The sequence below is a fragment of the Pan paniscus genome, chromosome 5 (assembly GCF_029289425.2).
Source record: "Pan paniscus chromosome 5, NHGRI_mPanPan1-v2.0_pri, whole genome shotgun sequence".
Classification (NCBI taxonomy): Eukaryota; Metazoa; Chordata; class Mammalia; order Primates; family Hominidae; genus Pan; species Pan paniscus.
The window spans coordinates 129,970,352-129,992,975 of record NC_073254.2 but is presented as its reverse complement, the minus strand read 5'-3'; the positions used below and the strand labels follow the sequence as shown (position 1 = coordinate 129,992,975).

The following is a 22,624-nucleotide window of genomic DNA, read 5'->3' as shown; positions in this document are numbered from 1 at the left end:
TTTGTTTGCTTGTAGGCCCTCTTCCCCACTAGAAGGTAGCACTATGGAGTTGAGAGACTTCTTGCCTGTTTTTTTATTTTCACTTCCATATTCCAATCCATGGAATTGTGTCTAGGAACTCAATAGTAGGATAGTAGGAACTCACTCAATAAATTTGCTTGTGTGTATTTTCCTAAGGCATAAGAGTAGTAACGACTTGTGCTGGTGTGCATATTAATTCACAGAGGGTTCAGAGCATGCCCTCATGTGTTCTCCAATTTATCCTCACATCATCCTATAAGAAGGGAAGGAGGGGAATCATCATGACTCACACCTATCAGTGGAATAGGAATGTTTAGTGCTTAAGGATTTTAGTGCCCTCTTTTGAAGATGAGAGTACCTCAAGAGAGGATACTGGATATACTTTTGTGTACCTCATGAGGTCGGAGGTATATATCTTGGAATTCTGTCTTGGAAGAATTTATTCATTTTACAAGCCTGTGCATTTTACTACAAGATCTGGCCAGCGACAATGTATTAAGTCAACATGAATTTTAAACATTTAAAATTCTTGCCATACTGGAAAAATTACAACTGAAAGTTGTGGTTTCAGGATTCACAAGTGCACAGGGAATGAGAGGAAGATATGTTTTCGGACATCCTCGGATACTTGTTTTCCAAACCCACTAACCAAGGGAGTAGACTAAATTGCACAGATAACACCAGTAACCCTTTGTTGTCCTGTGAATACTGCCACATGAATATATTACTCCCTTCCTGCACCCTCCCTCCCCAACCACAATGGTATAAATTTGGTATTTCAGTGAAAGTTTATGAACAATGTGCAAATGCATATGATTTTTTTACGTTAAGGTTTTCTCAGGAGAATGATGCTACATAATAAACTTGCAATTGCAAGGATACGGAACCAACCTACGTGCCCTTCAACCAAGGATTGGATAAAGAAAAGATTATAGATAGATAGATAGATAGATAGATAGATAGATAGATAGATAGATAGATGATAGATAGATAGAGATAGAGATAGAGATAGAGATATACTATGGAATACTACTCAGCCATAAAAAGGAGTGAAATAATGTCTTTTTCAGCAACCTGGATGAAGCTGGAGGCCATTATTCTAAGTGAAGTAACTCAAGAATGAAAAATCAAATACAATATGATCTCCCTTATAAGTGGGAGCTAAGCTATGAGGACACAAAACCATATAGAGTGATATAATGGACTGTGGGGACTTGCAGTGGGGAGAGGTTGGGAGGGAGGTGAGGGATAAAAGATTACATATCAGGTACAGTGTACACTGCTCAGGTGACAGGTGCACTAAAATCTCAGAATTCACTACTAAAGAACTCATCTGTGTAACCAAAAAAGGCACCTGTACCCTCAAAACTATTGAAATTTTAAAAACTTAAAAAAATAAATAAAGTAAGGTGCATGCTGTGGCATGCCTGTAGTCCCAGCTACTAGGGATGCTAAAGCAGGATTTCTTGGGCCCAGGAGTTCAAGGCTGCACTGAGCTATGATTGTGCCACTGCATTCAGGCCTGGGCAACAGAGTGAGACTCTATCTCGAACAAACGAAAGAGAAAGAAAGAAAGCAAGAGAAAGCAAGCAAGCAAGAAAGAAAGAAAGGAAGAAAGGAAAGAAAGACACTCATACACTTACAATTCAGCTAATTGTAATTCTATAGTCAGTGACATACCCCAAATTACATTCTTGTAATGGGTTTATTCGTGTACAAAATATGTTGTAATTTGTTGATGCATGTGCAGCAAAATATTCTATCACATACGACAAAAATACACCTTTTACTCCCTTTTCCCTGCCCTTGAAAATGGCAACACTGTTTTGGCAGTTCAGCAGCTAAAAATAAAGTGCTATAATTAAGCAGTATTGGAATGTCTTCGTTTGACAAATGTGATGTACAATTTGAGTATACAACCATATCTTTTTCTGGGTTTTTCACAGAATAGGAAGCTCCACATCCTGAACACCTCCAGAAGATACAAATATTTGTATATATATGTACACATGTATACACTGTATATGTAAAGTGCCAACAAGCCTCTTTGTCCTTGTAAGTTTGTTGCATTTCTCTTTAGTCCCTTTTTCTTTCCAAAGTCAGACTCACACCATTGGGATCTCAGAGTTCGTCAGCAGGCACCGAGCTTACCAAAGGCTGGCTTGTTGGGGTGTGGTGTTGGTGAGAGAACACGGGGCGAGCCCTTCAGACCTCGCTGGGAGACCTGGAACGAAAGGGCACTTTGGACTGGAAACAGCCACAGAGCAGGAGCCACAGGGCGCGCTGGATCTCCTGGTTGCGGAAGGCATAGATGATGGGATTGATCATGGAGTTGTAGGTGGCGGGCAGCAGGGTGGCGTAAGTGTAGACCGCCGGGTCCTCATGGCTGCCCACCACGCAATAGATGGCGAAGGGCAGCCAGCTGGCGCCGAAAGTGCCCAGCACCACAGCCAGTGTACCCACACCCTTTCTGGTGGCAGCGAGGTGGGGTGGCGCCAGGCAGTGCTGCTGCAGAGCGATCTGGTGCGCGTGGCGCCAGACCACCTGGCAGATGCGCACGTACAGGTGCAGCATGATGCCGAAGACCATGAAGAAGGCGGCGGAGAGCAGAGCCACGTGGCTGCGCGCCAGCGGGCGCACCACGCTGCAGGCGGCGCGCTCTGCCAGGCAGTTCCAGCCCAGCACGGGCAGCAGCCCCAGGCCTAGGGACACGGTCCAGGTGGCGGCAAGCAGGAGGTGCACGCCCAACAGGGTCCGGCGCGAGTAATAGGTGAGCGCGTTATACAGGGACAGGTAGCGGTCCACCGTAATGGCCAGCAGGCTACTGACAGAGGCGGCGAAGGAGGCCACGAGGAAGCCCACCGTGAGCAGACTCACAGTCTCCGAGGGCACCAAGTACTGGAACACAAAGTGCAAGATGAGGCCACAGCCCGCCAATAGGTCAGCGGTGGCCAGGCTGCCCACCAGCACGAACATGGGCGTGCGCAGCGCCGGAGTGGACGCGATGAGCGCCACCACCAGCGCGTTTTCTCCAGCGATCACTGTCCCCGACACGCACAGGAGCACGTCCCACGGATTCACCGCTGGCAGCAGGAGTCCCGGTGGCCCAGCCGACAGCTGCGAGGACAGCTCCAGAGACCCATTAGCTCCGCCGCCGGCTCCCAGAGCCGCCGCAGCAGGGGGTCCCCATTCGCCTGTGTCCGGTCCCCCTGCTGCTGTGGCCGCCGCCGCCGCTCCTTCGGCCGCCACTACCACCACCTGGGAGTCGTTGAGCGAGGCGGCGCTCGCGTTCATCGCGGCCGGATTTGCACCCTGCATAGGGAGGGAGTGCAGGCGTCAGGTGTACGCTTCAGGCTGCCAGGAAACTTCCCCACGCGTACAGCCTCCTCTCGCATTGCCCCACTTGAGTTGCCCACCCCACCCTGGGACCCCAGAGCAAATCGGGGAATCATGGGTTAAGTGCGAACCCAAAATAAATACCTGTTGAGTGAGTGAAATGCCCACGCGGACTTCTGAGTTTTTGCAGATATACACCAGGACAACATGCACTCACATGCACAAGGATCAATTCTCCAAGGCTGCCTGTATTTGCACACGCACCCGAGTGCACCAAGCTAGGAGTGTCATCCTGGGAGAGTCCCGCCCGTGTTGTGGCGGCGCGACCAGGACATCCCCATGGGGCTGGGCAGCGGAGACGCTGTCCGCGGTGCTGAAAGCGAAGTTTCTGGCATTGCGAAGCCTGGAGCGTCCTGGAGCCCAGAGACCCCTGCGAAGGGGGTCTGGGAGGAGAGACTAGGGTGTGTATATGGGGGCAGCAGAGGGTCGGAGTCAAGGTTGGCTCCATTTCTCCTCTTCTGGAAAGACCTGTCCCCTGGCTATCTTTCTCCCCTCCTCTCCCCACATCCTCAAAGTTCCCTGGGAACTCGGCCACTCACCTGGGGCGTCAGGACTTCTGGAAGTCGCTGGTCATGGGCGCCGAGGCGGGGCGCCGGGCTGAGCTCCCCGCGCGGACAGAGCAGCTGCCTGCAGGAGGCGGCCGGGCCGGGGAGGAGGCAAGCGCGGGGCGCCTGTCGCTGTGCCGGCGCCGCGAGTGAGAGATACAGTTGGTGGCAGAAAAGGCGGCTGCGAGCGGCGCGCGCTGGAGATTGACAGGCAGGGCGTGGTGACGTCAGGCTCCCGGCTCCCGGTGCGAGCCCAGCACTCACTCTCCCCGCCAGCCCATCCTGTGCCCTCCCCGCCGCACTCCCCCTGCCCCTAACACTATCTGAGGGTCCTAGGAGGGAGGAGAAGCCAGAGCAGCCACCTCCAGTCCAGAACTTCCAGGAATGGGATGGGAGAGAGACAAGGAGAGGGAGAACGGAGTGAAGAAGACCCTGAGACCAGGCGGCGAAGAGGGTGAGCTGGGAGGGGAGGGGTGAAGGATGAGTGACACCTGCCGGGCAGCAAAGCCCAGCGTCAAAGATCACTGCGGGATCAAGTCAAAAAAGAAACCCCGGAGAAGGGGGAGGTTGGGACAGGGGTGTTTGATGGGAAAGTAGCTACCTTTAAAAAAAAAAATGCCGTTCCCGAAACAGGAATTATCTGGGAAAAGAAATTCACTTTTTAAAAATTTTATTTATTTATTTATTGAGACAGAGTCTCACTCTGTCGCCCAGGCTGGAGTGTAGTGGCCCGATCTCGGACCACTGCAACCTCTGTCTCCTGGGTTCTAGCGATTCTCCTGCCTCAGCCTCCCCAGTAGCTGGAATTACAGATGTACGCCACCACGCCCAGCTAGTTTTTGTAGAGATGGGGTTTTGCCATGTTGGTCAGGCTGGTCTCGAACTCCTGACCTCGTGTGATCCACCCGCCTCGGCCTCCCAAAGTGCTGTTATTACAGGTGTGAGCCACCTCACCAGGCCTGAAATCCAATTTTTAAAAAGGATGTTTGTGGTACATGCTCAGTTGAGTAGAGTCAGGGAAGAAATTCTGAGTTATGGGGAGCAGTTAAAAGATGGATAAGACGGGGACATGTGAGGAAAACAATCTCTTCTTTTGGAGGTTGCCTGTGCAGTTCCTCTCTTTCCCATTATCTTTTTTGAACTCTACACAGCAGGTTTCACTGTGACCTTTTCGGCCCATGTTTTCCCAATTTCGGTAGCTGATAGCGCCCTTGGAACTTGCGCTTTAATTAAAGACCAGGTCTGCATTTTGCTAGAGAAAAGGAAAACAGCAAAATCTGATTTACTTTCTTGGCTTCAGACTTTGCCCTGTTAATTAGTACCCTATAAAACAAATTACAGGACGAAAATCGTGATAACTCAGCTGCACCAGACTTCAGTAGGCAGGAGTTTTATTTTCAGCCCAGATAAATCATCCTTTTGCTTTAAAGGTGTTTTGTTTTGTCAGTAAGATACGAATATTAGTCTTCTTAATCTCTTTCTTCTCCCAGAATGTGCAATAGCTGTACCTGGGCAAGAGCTAAAATAGTTGATGCCATCTGAGGTTCTAAAATAGATGATTGCACATTGGCATGATGGCATTGCACAGAGGCCACAGCCATACTTTTCAGGGATCACATGGTCTGGGAAAAGTGAAAATTGGCAACATTTGTTGCTAGTGCTCCCCCTACTTCTCCCTGTGGACGCTTTCCTCCCTTCACTTTGCCTCTAGCTCCAAAGAGGGGAAAAAAGATATTCAGACTGTCCATGGGTTGGAGGATAAGTTTACCCTAGGTTGCTGCCTTTAAACATGACCCCCAAGTCCAGACTATTCCTGCCTCAATGCAGCCAACTTAATTACAAGAACAAGGGACATATGACAGTTCAATTCTTTGGTGCAATAGCTGATGTTGGACAGAAAGTGAGTTTACACACAATTTATCCATTTGGAGAGCTTAAAAAAATCCACACACCACTATTTTCTTGAACCCAAAACTTGGCTGAATTTCTAAATTTCTGAAAAGAGCCATTTTGTGTTTCAGTACAAGATTGTCATCTAAGAGTCAAGAATGTTATTTCAGAGCTGTCAAGTGAGCCGTCAAACCACTGTAACAGCATGTTAACTGAGGATTTTCCAAATGATCAGATAAAAGCCCAAGGGGAGGAGAATCCTCCTTAATATCTAAGTGTGTTCCATTTTCACATGCCACAATGTAGCAGAAAGTATGAGGTTAAAATTGAACCTACCACAGGATCTCTGAATATCCTTAGGCTTCAACATTACCAAGAATGGATTTCTCAGCGATTTCCAGAGGAAGACAACACATGTAGAATCATGTACATAAATGATGGTTGAGGATATGTAGACTGACTTTGAGTGATGCCAATCTGTGGTTACCTCTTTTGGATGCTAGACAAGGTCCTGGGCAGACAGAGCATGTTCTTTCAAACTCCTCCTTATCTCCCCTATATCCACCCATATTTTGGAAGGTAGAAGATGGGAAAGCAAAATGTGTCTGTTTCATCAGTTATAGATGGAAATTAGATGGACTTCTTTACTTGCCTTGCCTATACCTACTATATAAGCACCTGCCCTTCCAATGGTCTCCTAAAGTGTTCAGCCTGTAAACCACATGAAATTTTCCACACATACCCTAGTATATGGGAGGAGATTGACACCTCACCGGAAGCTAGATACGATCAGCCATCCTTTGCTGGGCTAGTGACCAGATCCTTTTCTGTTGAAAATTTGAACTAAGAAACACGTTAACAACGGTGAGTCAGCGTTGGGCTCTGGACATGAAAGACAGTGATAAATTAGAGCTGAACCACTTGTGTGTTGGACCTTGTGTGAAGTGTTTAATCAGAGAAAGCCAACTGCACTGGAAGAATGAAGCAGATGCGTGAAGAGGAACAGAGATGAAGAAGATCAAATGACCAAGAGGTGAAAGGAGTGACCTCAGTCCCTGAGTGTCTGGTTCCTGGCTCTGGGAGCCCAAATCCCTTGATGCCTTGGAATTACCTTTTGGGTCTCTACCACAAACCTTCCTAATCTTGCGCTACCTTGAGTGGTTTCTATTCTGTGAATCCTTGATCATTGACTGAAACATACAACCAAATGTATTATTCATCCACCAGCTTGTCTGGTTTTGTTTATGTTTTGGGGTCTTCAGAGTTTGGCTTCTGATTGGTAGTCACAGATTAAATTCATTATTGCCAACCCTTTGACCAACTTGTCACAGGCTGAGGTGCCTTGCTTCTTTCTGTTCTAGCACTATTTAAGCATAAACATGAGGAAACTTTTCTTGTCTGAGGCTAAGCCCAGGAATCACAGCCTTTCAACCACAATCTTTCTTTCTCTAGCTTCCTTTGATATCTCATTCCCATCTCAGCCTAAGCCAGCAGTTCTCAATCCTGGCTGCATATTAGAATCACATGGAAGGGTTTTAAAAACTACCCATCTTTGGATCCCTCACCCAGAAATTCTGATTCATTTTGTCTGGAGTGGGTATTTTCTAAAGACCCGAAAGAAAACTCAGGGTTGAGAACACTCATCTAAACAATCCCTTTGTCAGTTTAGTGTGTAGTGAAACTCCTGAAATAGTGGGTATCTTTTTGGAATAGTTGCAATAAAGAAATTTCAGTGAGAATCCAGCTCTAAATCATTCAGTGTAATTTCAGGTTTAACACATTCACTACATCTCCTCTGCAGACCTTTAATTTTCCATATACACACAGAACCTCCTTCCTCTCTCAAGATAAAGGCTGGCACATGGTTCTCTCTTGGCCCTGATGAATTCAATAGCCCCATTAGGGAGCACTAAACTCTGACTCTGGTTCAGGTTGTCCCGACCCTTTATTCTGCTATAGGTTTCAAGATACCTCAGCATTTGCACCCTTGCTCTGTGCTGATCTCACAGCTGCCTCCCAGGTGTGCCCTCTCCTGGCTCAAATCCTTGCAAATCAATTCTGTTTTATAATATCAGGACTGCAGCCAGCCAAGCTGTCCAGAACCTTACAAAACTAAGTTGAAAAGACCCACACTGGCAAGAAATTCTGGTCTCTCTGTCTCTCTCTTTCTCTCTCTCTGGGCATCTGCATGCGCATACACACACACACACACACGCTCCCTGTTCTTGATTCTTGGGGATAAGCAGTATAGTGTTCAACTGGGAAGTGTAAGTCTATCTGGTGGTACCCAGGTGCTTGTGCTGACATCTCAGGAAGACAGCAAGTGCTTGGTGAGATGTATGAAGCTGTTTATTAAGAAAGATTGTTGCTACAAGAGACAGAAATCACAAAGGGCCACTGAATACACTACACTCTTTATCCAGATCCATGGTGTTGGATGGAGTGTAATCTTTTGGGGACACATGCTGAGGAAGATGAATTCTATTAAAAATATCTCCTTTCTTTCTGTTTCTGCTTGTCCCCAGGGGTGCCCCTCATCCTCAGGCATCAGTGCTCTATGATACCTACTTCTTCAGCATGTCCAGACACATCGGGGATGTTCCTACCTCCCTCATGCCAGGTGTGCAGTCCTCACTCCAAAGGGCTTCTATCCTGGAAGGTCAGCATCAACTGATGTTCCCCACAAATTTAGATAAGGAGCAAAGCACCATTATTATCATCACATGTCCACAGGATGCAGAACACTGCAGGGAAGTTGAGATTTGGGGTTTAATTCACTTAATGAACATTATTTTGCATGAGAAATAAATCGTAACATTTAAAGGCATATTTTTTTTTCATAAAGAGTGAAAATAACTTTATTGAGTTTATGAAGGAATGTATACTATTACAACTTAGAGCACCAACTTTACTGATTATGAGAATGTTAATGAAAAAGTTGTTTCTATTAGTGTAATTAGTGTATTTGAAAATGAACACAGAGGCAGTCTTCCAACCTGCCATGCCCCCCATTTTCTTTTCTCTCTCTCTCTCTCTTTTTGTGTTTTAATCTGTATTTCCCTGATAACATGTAATGTGGAGCATCCTTTCAGATGCATATGTACCACGAGGATATCTCTTTGGTGAGGTGTCTGTTAAGGTCTCTGGCTCCCCCCGCCTTTTTTTTTTTTTTTTTTTTTTGAGAAAGAGAGAGTCTTACTGGGTCACCTAGGCTGGAGTCTCTCTCTCTCTCTCTCTCTCTTTTTCAAAAAAAAAGGTTCGGGGGTATATGTGAAGGTTTGTGACATGTGTAAACTCCTATCACAGGGTTTGTTGTACAAATTATTTTATCACTCTGGTGTTAAGCCCAGTACTCAATAGTTGTCTTTTCTGCTTCTCCCCTTCCTCCCACCCTGCATCCTCAAATAGACCCTACATGTTCAAAGTTCTTTGAAGCTCATTCCGTACTATTTCATTTTATTCTTTGAGACAATTACATGGAGTTTGAGGTTATGATCTTTGCAGGTGGGATAACTGAGGTTCAGAGAGGTGAAGTTATCCACAGTTACACAGGGCACTAGCAGGAGACTTGAGCCTTGATCTGGTTCATTTCACCAGCGTCATACTTACTAAGGGCTGCCATTTGCCAGGGACCATGACAGGTCCTGGAGCTGTTGATGGAAAGAACAGGATGGTCCTCTCCCTCACCCTTCCCTGGCATGGCCATCAGGCCCCCAGTAGCAGGTTTGCCTCTCTTTCTGTCCCTGTCTGGGCCAAGAGGGCAAGTGAGGCCTGATGAACCATGCAAAATGGAGCAGCACTATCATCAACTCTGGCCTCCAGGACACTGGGCATGCGGTCAGGGCTTCCCCATGTGGTAGGAAAGGTGCCTCCCCTTGCCACAGTTCTCAGCTCCCCTCAGTTTCCCTGAAGGGCAGATGAGCAGGGGCTTGGGGTTGAGTAATTCAAAAAAGGTTCCTCTCCATTTCTAGCATAGACTTTTCCCTACCCCACCTTACCCCAATGTTTCTGCTTTGTATGAAAAGAAAGGCCACCCTTAAACTAGATAGCAAAATTAAGCCAGTTAGGGGCTGCCCAGCACCTGTTTAATCAGACAAATCCATTGTGTACATGAGACTGACAATCTTGTGGGGAAGCAAAAACAAATATGGATCAAAGTGTGCAATAGTGTGTAGGCAGACTCAAAAACTCATAGAGGATTTACTGCAGATAGATGGATCCAAGATAATGGAGGTTGAATTTTATAACTTCAGTATTACTATGAGCAGCATTTGATAGACTGTTTTCTGTTTGCAAGCTGTTTTTTAAATGTATTGCTTTGAACAATTAAAGAGAATTTTGAAAGAAAATCATTTCCCAATATTCCCATCAGCTAAACAAGATTGCTTCACCCCCACCACCACCCCAAGACTGTAGACTTTTTGAGAGGATGGATCAATTCTAATTAATCTTTCCATTACTATTATCTGGCACAAAGTAGGTGCTAAATAAATGTCTCTTGAATGATTATTTCCAAAATTTATCCACATGCATATATATTTCATGTAGATTTATTGCATAGTGTGCAGTGTACTATACATACAGTTTACAATTCAAATTTTCACTTAGTAATAAATGGCATGTTGTTAATAGTTTTCTTTTCTTTTCTTTCTTTTCTTTTCTTTTTTATAGAGATGGGGTCTCGCTATGTTGCCTAGGCTAGACTCAAACTCCTGGCTCAAGTGTTCTTCCTGCCTCAGCCTCCCGAGTAGCTGGGATTACAAGCATGCCCCACCACACCCAGCTCTTTATTGTCAATCTTTTCTATGTTGCATTGTAATTATGTTTTTATACTTTGCCTAGTCATTGATTCAATAAGCATTTATTGAGTGCTAACTATATGCTATACATTGTGCTAGAAAATGACGCCAAAATATTGTCTGTATTCAGAGACAAGTAAACAGATTTTATGAGGACAGTATAATGCATGTTATAAAAGATGTGAATATAAGGGTAATGAGGACACTCAGGAGACTTTCACCCAGCCTGGAGGAGTCACAGAAGGCCTCTCAGGGGAGGTGACACCTGAGCTGAATCTTAAAAGATGAGTAACTGTTATCTAGGTAAGGAAGACACGGAAGTGTTCCAGGCTGAGGGAGCTGCATACCCAAAAGCTTGCAGTCAAGGAAGCCTGGCACAGGGCACTGAGACTGTGGGTAGTTAACTCTGGCTGGCCAGGAAGACAAAAGGACAGAAGCACAGATACACCAGGTAGGTGGAGACAATTCATGAAAGGCCTCTTATGGTATAGCGGGAGTTGGATTTTATATGAAGGTAGTGGGGAATCAGTGCCAGATCTCCTTAAGCAGGAATGGTTGATAAAATCAAACTTGGGATCCTCTAACAATTTATGAAGGCCCCACCAACAACTGTATGGAGAATGGATTAGAGAAAGGTAGGAGTGAAGTCAGGCAAACCTGTTAGGAGGCGGTTACAATGATCTACTAAAAAAAAGGATTATGAAAGCTTAACGGAGGGTTGTAACAGAGGGGACTGGAGTAGTTCATGAATCCTTCAGATATTTTGGACTTATATTAGTTAAAGCATATCTAGTTGCTGTGAAAGATAGTTTCAAAAATCTTGGTGGCATAAAGTACTAGGGGATTGTTTCTTACATGAAATTCAAAGCAGGACTTTCTGCCAGGCAGGCAGCCTTTCACATGGTCAGTCTGGGGCTCCAGCTCCTTTTATCTTACAGCCCTGGGCTCCTCTATGATCTTGGAGTTTCCCGCATTTACAACGTTAGCATTTCACCATTCTGGTGGTTGGGGCATGAGCTTAGGGAAATCCACTTGCAGTATTTTATGGGACATGCCTGGGGAGAAAAATACAGATAAAGGGAGAAAAAGTATCAAGGATGTCTCCCAGTTTTCAGATATGGTCAGGAATGGGGTTGGGGAAGAGCTAAATTGTTCATGCAGTTGTGGACATATGGAGTTTGAGGAAGGACAGCCAGGCAAATGCCTCCAGTAGGACATTGAATACAAGAGTTGCTCTGAAGCTCAGCAGAGTCTAGACTGAAAAAATAGAGTAGGGTATCATATAATAATAATAATAAGAAGAAGAAGAAGAAGAAGAATAGCTAGCATGCATTGAATTTGTACCATTTACTAGGTATGCTATGGGGTGGGTTCTGTTATTATCTCCATTTTATAGGAAAGAAAACTGATGCTTAAGAGGTGGAACAACTTTGCCACATGTTTGGAAAGTGAGAAATTCAGAATTTGAATCCTGCGTGTCTGACTCCAGTTGAAAAGAGTTGATGAACCTAAGTGAAGGGGATCAGTGACAGTCCCTTCGGGAATACTGTTTTTACAGGATGGGTAGAGGAAGAGGTAACGACAAAGGATGTTGAGAAGAGCAGTGAGAAAGGCAGGACATATGATGGAATCCCAGCCTCAGTGAGGGAGACAAGACTGTGGGAGACAAGAGAGTGGGCTGTGGGAATCAAAGGAAGAGCAGTTTCAGGAGAAGGAGAGTCAAAGTACACCCTGGGAGGCTAAATGAGCTAAGGTCAAGAAGGAAAAACTATTCACTGAACACAGCAACCAGGATGTTGGTGGCCTTGCTGAAAGCACAGGGCAGCCAGGCTGAAGTGAATGGGTGTCAGTGAGGGGTGAGAAAGGTCAGTGCAGGTGCCTCTAACAAGAAGGTGGGCTTAAAGTGGGAGGGAGCAATAGGGCAGTAGCTAGATAGAGGTGTAGGTACAAGGGAGAGCTTTCCTTGAAAATGAAAGTGACAAGAAGGGAAAAGAGACAGCCAAGAGGCTGAGGTTGATTTCTGGGAGAGGAGGTAATTGAGGGAGTGAGATGGTGGGGAACAAAGATAGGGAAGGTCTGCAAGACAGGTGGAGAGATTAACCTGAGAAAGTGGGCAGGGGCAGAAGGATGACAAGCACAGATGGGGCCACACATGATTGATAATTAGGGGGCCAGAAAACCAAGGGATTGCCTCCTAATTCATTGCACAATGTGGGGATGAAGATATCAGATAAATATGAGATGGTAAATGGAAGGATTATTTTGATGGCTGCACAATATTACATTGAGGACACGGGGCAACGTTTAATTCACCATTCCCCTTCTGTTTGACATTTAGATTGCATGTATTTTTGCTGTTGTAGATAACCCTACAAAGATTACTTTCATGCACATAATTATTTTTATTTTGCATGATTATTGACGTGAAAATTGTCAGTCAAAGAGCAGAAACATTTTCACGGCTCTTAAAATGCACTGCCAAATTGCTTTTCAAAATGATTGTAATAATTTACAATGACAATAGCACTCTGTGAACGTAACAGCTTCTCTGCAGCTTTTCCAGCACTGGGTTTTACTATTTTAAAATAAACTTTCAATCTAATGAGCAAAGTGGTACCTCATTAAAAATTTAAATTACATTTATTTGACTAATATTTATTTGACTACCAATAACATTAAATATTTGTCTTTTTTGTAAGACAATTTCAATTTCCTCTTCTTTGAATGATCTATTCTTTACCCCATCTGTTAGGACCTAATGCTGTACTTGTAGAGCTGATGAAGTCCACTGTAGATAGTAATGCTTTGTATGTCCAATTTGAGGGATTTTTTTTTCATTTTTCCTTTTCTAACTTTAGTTTTGATTGTCCTGGAAATTGCATTTTTATAAAGGTGGTTTTAAAAGATAATGTCCACTGTGGCTTCTAACCTCAGAAAGACACATCCATGGCTTTACAGTGGAGCTTTTCTGTCATTTATTAGAGAAGACAGAGGACCAAGAACTTCTGGGGAGATAAAAGGTTCTGGAAGGGGGCAGGTCCAGAGGCAGGCTGCAGCCTCCACCTGACTGCCCAGAGGCTGACTCTGCGGCCAAGGCCTGTACAATTTATCCAAGAAGGGTGTTAGCACATCAGGACAGCAGAGACTTTGGGCAGCTGGGAGACCATAGCCACCAAGTTCTGGCACAGAGTTCCCTAAGAAGGTCAGAGGCTAGAACCTCAGCTGCAAGAAAAGCCAACAGGCTCTGCACAACTGGACAGCCCAGCCCAGCAGGAGCAAGGTGAAGAAGACCAACCCAGAACAAGTGACATCCAGGCAGGATACAATCTGCTGTGAACTGAGCAGAGAAAAGGCCCTAAACAGAAAAATGGCTACACGGGAAAAGGAAAAGCGTGGGGAGAGGAATGTCACAGTGACTTAATCCCTTGCCAAGGGCCAGGCACAATGCAGGGCACTCTGTGTGCATGGTTTGACCCAGCCACGCCCCTATAGGACCATATTTATTATTCCATTTTTATTATTCTCTCCTATGTATTATTGATCACACAAGAAAACAGAGGCTCAAAGGGGTTAAATAACATTCAGTATTACACAGTTCATTAGAGATAGAGTCCATCTGGTTCTCAAATTCGCACTTCCTTAAGAAAGAAAGGTCTCAGCTCTGGAAAGGAACCCACAGTGTCGCTGGCTTCAGTACAATGCAGGAGCTGGGAAAGAGCCCGCAGTGGGGAGCAGTGAGCTGATCGCAGAGGGGGCTGCAAGTTCAGTAGAGAAGGTTAGATTTGGTGCAAGAGGAAGCAGGGACCCACAGGAGAATTCTCAGACGAGTTGATTTGAATTGATGCTTTAGGAAGACAGCGAGGGAGTGGTAAGCAGAAAGAAAGATGTTTTCCTGTGACACATTTGTGGGGACCAAGTCAATAAAGCAGGCCTACTAAATGAGAGCACACAGGAACTGAGATTTCTTAGTTGCCGCTAAGATAAGTCACCACTCTGCATGCTTATCTGAAATGTAATCCTCTGAGCTTTTGAGAAGGATTCTAAGTCCTAGGAGAAGTTGCTAAGGGAATAAAGCCCTAAGTATCATAAACAGCAGAATTCATAAAATAATTTTCCCAAAATATCATGAGCTCAATTCTTCAGCCAACACTAGCAGCACTTGAAGGTTTGGCTGGAGAAAGGGAGGATACCAGCATTAATTTGTACTCTCTTTCCCCCTCCACTTTTCCTTCCCAGGGACAGAGAGGTGAGTCTCTCCAGGAGTCCATCCTTTACACCTGCATTCTCAGGGGTTTCACCACTCCCCCATGTGTTCCTTGAGCCAGGGACCCTGCCCTCTCATAGGTTCTCAATTCCTCCCAGCTTTTTGCATGATGTGAAATGGTCTCCTTGGATCCCTGAACTGAATGATGCATCAAGCAAGTATTAGTAAGTGTCTTGGATAACATGCTTATTTTATTAGGTCAAATCATACATTTTTCTTTTGAGCTTTTTAAAAAAGGATAGATATTTATACATAGTCATAAAAAGACATTTGCAAAATGCAAGCAAAAAAGTGCATATGGTATTGACTCAGTTTTGTAAAAGAAATTATATGTACACACACACACACACTACATATTACAATGTTAACAGTGATTCAGTGATTACCTCTGGGTGGAAGCTTTTTTTTTTTTTTTTTTTTTGAGAGGGTGTCTCACTGTTACCCAGGCTGGAGTGCAGTGGCACAATCACAGCTCACTGCAGCCTTAACCTCCCAGGCTCAAGTGATTCTCCTGCTTCATCCTCCTGAGTAGCTGGGACAACAGGCTAATGCCACCACGGCCAGCTAATTTTTGTAGTTTTTGTAGAGATGGGGTTTCACCATGCTGCCCAGGCTCCCAAAGCTATTTTTAATCCTTTAAAAATGTGTTGTAGAAACTAATAGCTATCTTCTTATATCCACTCTCTTTATCCTATAGTAATAGACCCCAAATTTTAACTGGCACATGGTCACTTAGAATAAATACCATATGTCTACACCTCTCTTGCAGCTAGGTGTGCTCACGTAACTAAGTTCTGATCAGTAAGATGTACATGCAAGTGTAGCATGTCGCCTTCCAGAAAGTGCTCTTGAAAGAAAGGGTCATGCCCTTCCCCTTCCTGTTTCTTGCTGGCTGGAATGTCAGCATGATGGCTGGAACTGGAACGTCAGCATGATGGCTGGAACTGGAACAGCCATCTTAGATCCTGAAGTGGAAGCCATATGCTGAAGGTGTTGGAGAAACAAGAGAGAAGAAGCCTGTGTCCCCAGTGATGATGCAACCACCATGCCAGCCCTGGACATTCTATATATACATGAGAGAGAATTACTTTCCCTCTTCTTTCTTGTTTAAGTCACTACTATTTTGAGTTTCCCGCCACTTGACAGCTGCACCAAATCCTAGCTAATACACTTTAATATATTTAAAAGCCACAAAATACAGAGGGATATATTGAGAATTCAAGACCAAGTCCTGTACATGGAATGATTTTTCTGGTTACAGCATTTTTCATTGAAACCACTTGTGCCAAGTTTCACTCATCTCTGCCCTTAAATTGCATCAAATCAGCAGTGAACACCATGTTCAGTTTTTTACAGAAAGAACTCATTGTCCCATCTCTGGTTCATGGACTATCTTGATTTTAATTCAAAGGGCTTCACAACTTTCCTGGGAATAAGATATTGATTGTGGCTCCACTGTGAGGATTTTGGGTTCTTTGTGTTAGGCTTCTAGATTACGGGAGACACTGTAGGTCAGCAGGCCCCAAACTTTTTGGCACAAGGGACCAGTGTCGTGGAAGACAATTTTTCCACAGACCAGAGACAGGAGGATAGTCTCAGGATGAAACTGTTCCACCTCAGATTATCAGGCATTAGACTCTTATAAGGAGCGCACAACCTAGATCCCTCGCATACACAGTTCACAATAGGGTTCGCTCCTGTGAGAATCTGATGCTGCTGCTGATCAGACAGGAGGCAGAGCTCAGGCAGTAATGCTCGCTTGCCTGCCACTCACCTCCTGCTGTATGGCCTGGTCCCTAACAGGCCATGGATTAGTACCAGCCCAGGGGTTGGAGACCCCTGCTGTAAGCTGAAGCAAAACCAAAGTCGTGATGGTCAAGGTAGCACTTTTCCTGCCCAAATGAGCTGCTTCTATCAACATATTGAGACTACAGCCTGTGACGGTCAAGAGGGAAGCCAGAGTAGGAGTGTGTGTGGTGCAGCTGTGTGTTACACATTATTTGTGTGGGTGTGTTATGCTCATGTGTGGTATTGCTGTTTGGGAAATATACATATATTCTTGAGGTGTGGGTGTTCATATGTTTTGGGGGCATATGTTTGCCAAACCTGTGTGCTAGGTAGGGTGTGTATGTGGAAATGTGTATTGTGCATTGGGTCACATAGATATGTGGGTGTGTGAATGCATATTATGTAGGTATGTGTTTGCAGTGTCTGTATGTGTGTGTGTGTGAGTGCGTGCTTGCACATGCAGGTGTGTTATATGACACTGACATGTTATATGATAGTGACAGGAGATACCTGTGGTAATGAGTCCTAAAGAAGTTGCAGTTGATTTAGAAGCCATGCCAGAATTAGTCATATAGGGAAACCTCCACCTCTCCCACAATTCCTCATACATTTCTAAATCTCAGGTGTCTCCATTCATTCCTAGTAATAATGCAATGTTTGCATTACACTTGGTTATCTAGACTGTAGGAGACTATCTGCAATTTAATTTTAAGTTGGCTTCAATTCAGCTGGTACTTTTGCTCTTTCAAATGATTAGAAGTCATTTAATTATTTTTAGCATTTTAAATTTTATTTTATGTTTTTTTTTTGAGACAGGGTCTCATTCTAGTTGCCCAGGCTGGAGTGCAATGGCACGATCATGGTTCACAGCAGCTCAAACTTTTGGGCTCAAGTGATCCTCCTGTCTCAGCCTCCTGAGTAGCTAGGACTATAGGTGTGTGCCACCATGCCCAGTTAATTTTTTTGTAGAGATGGGGTCTTGCTATGTTGCCCAGGCTGGCATTAAACTCCTAGCCTCAAGCGATCCTCCTGCCTCAGCCTCCCAAAGCACTGAGATTACGTGGGTGTCCCACTGCACCCAGCTTTATTTTTTTTAATGAATTATTTCCAAGAATTTGCTTACAGTTTGAAGGGAAAATTATCCTGAAACATAAGGAATACTTAATAAAATAAGAGAGAGGTAGCAGATAAAGAAAAGAAATGTCAATGAAGCATAGTGTTGATATTTTAGCTATTCTCACATTTGGTATGAAAAATATTGTTCAGAACCCCAGGCATCCATAGTATATCCCCACAAGGAATCCAGCATCTTTTGCTTGTCAATTCACTCATTACACTGGCTGTTGCTCCTAAGCAGGTCTAGGTTAACAAGAACCATCTAAAAGGAGGGGAACCCCACTCCTGTGAGAATATTTACATATTCCATCTCTAGGCATGTAGAGATATCTGACTCCTCAGGACTGTACTGCCCTCCTGAAGCCTCACCAGCACAGAACACGAAGGTGTTGTGGCCTTGGAGGTTCCTGTGGAGGGAACGCCTATTTCTATGCTGTGGCAGAAGGCCAGGCAGCTTCCAGGTGATGCTGGTGAGCATTCACTTGGGGGTGTGCTTGCCACTTTGAGAAGCGGGCCTGGGCATGATGTAGGTGGGGAGGTGAGCCCCAAATTGGAGCCTAGCCTGGGAGGGTTCTTGACTTCAGCAGGAAAGAATTTGAGGGTGAGCTGGTGGTGTTAGACAGCAATCTTTGTTAGAATCGGCACTGCTCTTTGCAGAGTAGAGCTAACTCACAGGCAGTGTGCCCAGACTCTGCACTTGTGTACTTATACCCACTTTTAATTACATGCAAAATAAGGGGCAGGTTATGCAGAACTCTCTAGAAAAGGGGTGGTAACTTTTGGGTTATTGTTATGGGAAGAGGCTGTAAATTGTCATGGCACTGCTGGGAGTGTCTCATGCCAATGAGGAATGAGGGCAACTAGAGGTTGCTTTAAGCACCATCTGCTGGTTGCGCCCAGTTTCATCACTTCACCAGCCTAAGACTGGAAAATCAGTCCTGTGGGTCTCCTACCTCAGGCAGGCCTTGGGAGAGTTTCTAGAGCCTGCTCTCCTGCCTGGCTGGTTTTGGCTACATCTGAGAATGTGCCCAGCATGTAAATATGGCATCATTAGCATGGTTATTATGCACATAGTCCAATGATGAATAGATTATTGCCAATATCTTATTTATTTTAATACTTCATTTTATTTTTGACACATAACAATGATACATATTTATGGTGTACATAGTGATGTTTCCGTACTTATAATGTATGATGATCAGGTCAGGGTAATTAGCATATCCATCATCTCAAACATTTATCATTTATTTGTGTTGGGAACACTCAATATCCTCCTTCTAGTAATTTGAAACTATATAACATATTATTGTTATCTATAGTTATCCCACAGTGGTATAGAACACTAGAACTTATTCCTCCCATCTAGCTGTAATTTTGTACCCATATTTTAAACTGAGGTTTAAAGTCCCTTGTCCAAGCTTACACATGCAGTAAAAAGGTCCGTGTTGGGATTTGAACCCAGGCAATTTGGTTTCGGAACTCTACCCTTAACTCCTGCTCCTTCCTGAAAACTTGCAACATGGACCACACAGGAGCCAGGTGGAGATGGGGTTCTATCGACCCACAGACTTGATGCCTGTTCTGAAAGGCTTAGCTCATGAGCAAGTGAGGCCAACAGCCCGGCCTCTTGGAGCAACATTGCTATTTTTATTAGGAGTAATCTTGCAAGTTGAAGAAAATTCTCTCTTTCTAAAAAGTGTTTCAAATGTTGACTGGTGGTATAGAACGGGAGAAACATGGCCCTCTATGGGGGGTTTCTCTCAGATCTCCCAGGTAATGACAGAATCCATCAGGATGTCCTGTGGGCTCCACTTTCAAAAAAACAACCAGAAACTGACCACTTGTCACCTCCTCCATGGCTAACCCTTGCCCACCTTCCTTCCATTCTCAATGCTGCATACAGACAGCATTGCTGAGGTGGAAGTCAATTCTGTTCCTCCTCTGCTCAAAGACCTCTGAGACTCGCATCCCACCAGGCCCTGCAGTGGCCATGCAGGCTCGCCATGGTCTGGCCTCCCTCTCTCCTCTCCGAACACAGCTGCCACTTTCCTTTCCCTCCCTCCACTCCTGGCACATGGGTCTCCTTGTTCTTCCTCCAACACAGATGTGCATGCTCCCCAGCATAGGGCCTTTGAACTGGCCACTCCCTCAGCCTGGAATGCTGTTCCAGTAGACATCACAATGAACTCCCTCACTTCCTCAGAGTCTTTGCTCAAAGCCACCTTCTTGACGAGGCCCTCTGTGACCACTCTATTGACAATTGCAACTCACCCTGCCCCATGGCTCTCTGCAGTCGTCTTCCCCACTCTGCCTCTTCCCCATGCTCCTTATCAGATTTAACATGCTATATGTTAGTCATTTATTATGTTTCTTGTTCAATGTCTCTCTCACAAACACTAGAACCTAAGCTCTTTGAGGGCAGTGTCCCTGTATTGTTTACTGATGTATCCCAACTGCCTAGAACAGGGCCTGACACATGTCATGTGCCCAGAAAATATTTTCTGAGTCAATGAGGAGAGTGCCTGCAGCCTGCAAACCTGCTCATCTGTGGGTTTGGGGCTCTGGGGAGATTTCAGGGACCCTTTCAAGGTCCCAATGAGCTATGGTCCAGGGCTGGTGGAGGGAAGGCCCCACAAAGCTTCCTGGGCTCCAGGGGGAAGCCCTGTGTGCTCTGCTGGTTTGGCTGAACCATCGCTGCATCTGTGCAAAAGCGAGTGGCTTTATTGTGGTCTCACACTGCATCTGGACATTTTTTGAAATAAATGTACTAAGAACAGGAAATTGTTGGCAAATGCCATTTTGACTTACTCATGCAGACTGCCTTAGAGGAGGGAATATACGTCAAGTGTTTAGCATGGTGCTCGGCACACTTGAAGTGTCTGTAAAGGTCAGTTGTGGTTACCATTATCTACCTGTCTATAAAAGGAGGGAATTCTGGCCACTGCCATGAGCTTTCCTTCCTGTTTTTCCAAAGCAGCTCCATTTCTGCCTCCTGCCTTTGGGGCAAGGCTTGGGCTCAGACATCAAGTGCTATCTAGGAAGTGACTTAGCTGGAACGTAGTGATGTAAACCTGCCAGTCTGTGGAGGGAGACACCAGCCTGCAGCCAGAAAGCAGGACTGCTGAATATCGCCTCTCTCAGAGCTCAGAGGAAGCCTTGGGCAGATTGCCCTCTGGTTCAGGGGCCTTCTAACAGCCTCAGAGACTGAAGGGAAAGTAAGCCAATTTCTTTAGCAGCCGTAGATTTTACCACTTTAATATACCCCTCCCTCCAGACCGTCTCTAGGTATCAGACCAAATAGCTACGCAGTCCATCCAACTTGACCTCTTCTTTCTTCTGTCTGCCGCATGCACTGGCCGAGGCCCAGCTCTGAGGTTGCAGGAGTAGCCAAGAGATCCATTTCCACAATATTTCCAGTTGATAGGGGTGTGTTTGTTTGTTTGGCTTAAAATAACACAAATTTGTTATCTTGCAGCTCTTCCACCAAAGTCCCACATGGGTCTCACTGGGCTAAGGTCAAGGTATGGGCAGGGCTGCATTCCTTTCAGAGGCTCTAGTGGAGAATCGATTTCCTTGCCTTTTTCAGCTTCTTGAGTCTGCCTGCATTTCTTGCCTCCTGGGCCCTCTCTCCATCTTCAAGACCAGGAATTTCTCATCCTTCCAACCATTCTTCTGTGGTCACATCTCCCACTGATGACAGCCAGGAAAGGTTCCCTGCTTTCAAGGAACTGGGTAATTAGATGCCCTCCACCCCGCCCTGGACAATCTAGGATGCTCTCCCTATCTCAGGGAACTTAATCATATCCTCAACATCCCTTTTGTTATGTAAGGTAACATATTTACAAGTTGCAGGTACTGGGACAGGGGTCTCTTTGGGGTCCATTATTCTGCCTATCACAACCATCAAGATAAAATTGTCTTTTGGTCGTAAAATCATCTCTGTGTGTATGAAAGACCATCCACCCCAGTTTCACCTCTCGTTATCTCCAAATACTGGAACACATGCTAGCTGTTTTTGTTACACTTTGATAGGTTTTTCAAAGATGTCATTAAATGATTTTGTCCTCCTATCCTGACGCCTTGAGGATCTTCTATTAAGGGCAATGTTACGTCTGTCCTTTCTTTAGTGTTGCTGGAGTTCAGGAAGGGCCTTCCTTTTTTTTTTTTTTTCTAGAGCTGGAGGCTTGCTCTGTCACCCAGGCTGGAGTGCAGTGGTGTGATTTCGGCTCACTTGCAGCCTCTGCCTCCTGGGTTCAAATGATTCTCCTGCCTCAGCCCTGAGTAGCTGGGATTACAGGTGTGCGCTAACATGCCTGGCTTATTTTTGTATTTTTAGTAGAGACAGGGTTTCACCATGTTGGCCAGGCTGGTCTTGAACTCATGACCTCAAGTGATCCACCCACCTTGGCCTCCCAAAGTGCTGGGATTACAGGTGTGAGCCACCATGCCTGGCCTGTGAAGGGCCTTCGTTAAATGTAGAGGTGAGAGGCTCCAGCCAAGCCTGAGTAGCCAGGGAGGGTTCTATATGAATCAGGAACAGCAAAGGGGTCTGAGGCATGGGGTCTAGTCAGCTCCAGGACTTGTTATCTGGAATCAGTGTCTTGCAGGTGGACCACCTGGTAAAGGCAAGTCTAGATGGGGAAGAAGCAAATTCTGCCCCCTTTTGTCCACTGCTGGGGTGAAAAGACATGGGGGAAGGGAGGCTGATGAGAGTTGACTGGAAAGGTGAGTAATTTTTGATGGCTTCCTCCTGATCTAGGTCTGAGAAAAATTGTACAAGGACTGAAGAAGAGAATTTACCC

The 22,624-nt window shown here is 45.3% G+C and overlaps 1 protein-coding gene and 1 long non-coding RNA gene across 2 annotated transcripts; one reads left to right on the top strand and one right to left on the bottom strand.

Moving 5' to 3' along the window:
* Window positions 1-1,707: 1,707 nt before the first annotated feature.
* GPR6 (G protein-coupled receptor 6) lies at window positions 1,708-4,114 on the bottom strand. The gene is made up of 2 exons (XM_003805505.5): window positions 3,957-4,114; window positions 1,708-3,333 (listed from the first exon to the last, which is right to left on the bottom strand). Exon 2 carries the CDS (start codon window positions 3,313-3,315, stop codon window positions 2,227-2,229), a length of 1,089 nt encoding a protein of 362 aa, XP_003805553.1. The 5' UTR covers window positions 3,316-3,333; window positions 3,957-4,114; the 3' UTR covers window positions 1,708-2,226.
* Window positions 4,115-4,267: 153 nt separating this feature from the next.
* On the top strand, window positions 4,268-14,020 carry LOC117980669 (uncharacterized). The gene is made up of 3 exons (XR_004672112.3): window positions 4,268-4,416; window positions 8,378-8,511; window positions 10,524-14,020. It is a non-coding gene; the product is annotated as an uncharacterized LOC117980669 (long non-coding RNA).
* The last annotated feature ends 8,604 nt before the right edge of the window (window positions 14,021-22,624 follow it).

Excerpts from the sequence above, each read along its gene's own strand:
- GPR6 (XM_003805505.5), bottom strand. The coding sequence starts at position 3,315 with ATGAACGCGAGCGCCGCCTCGCTCAACGACTCCCAGGTGGTGGTAGTG.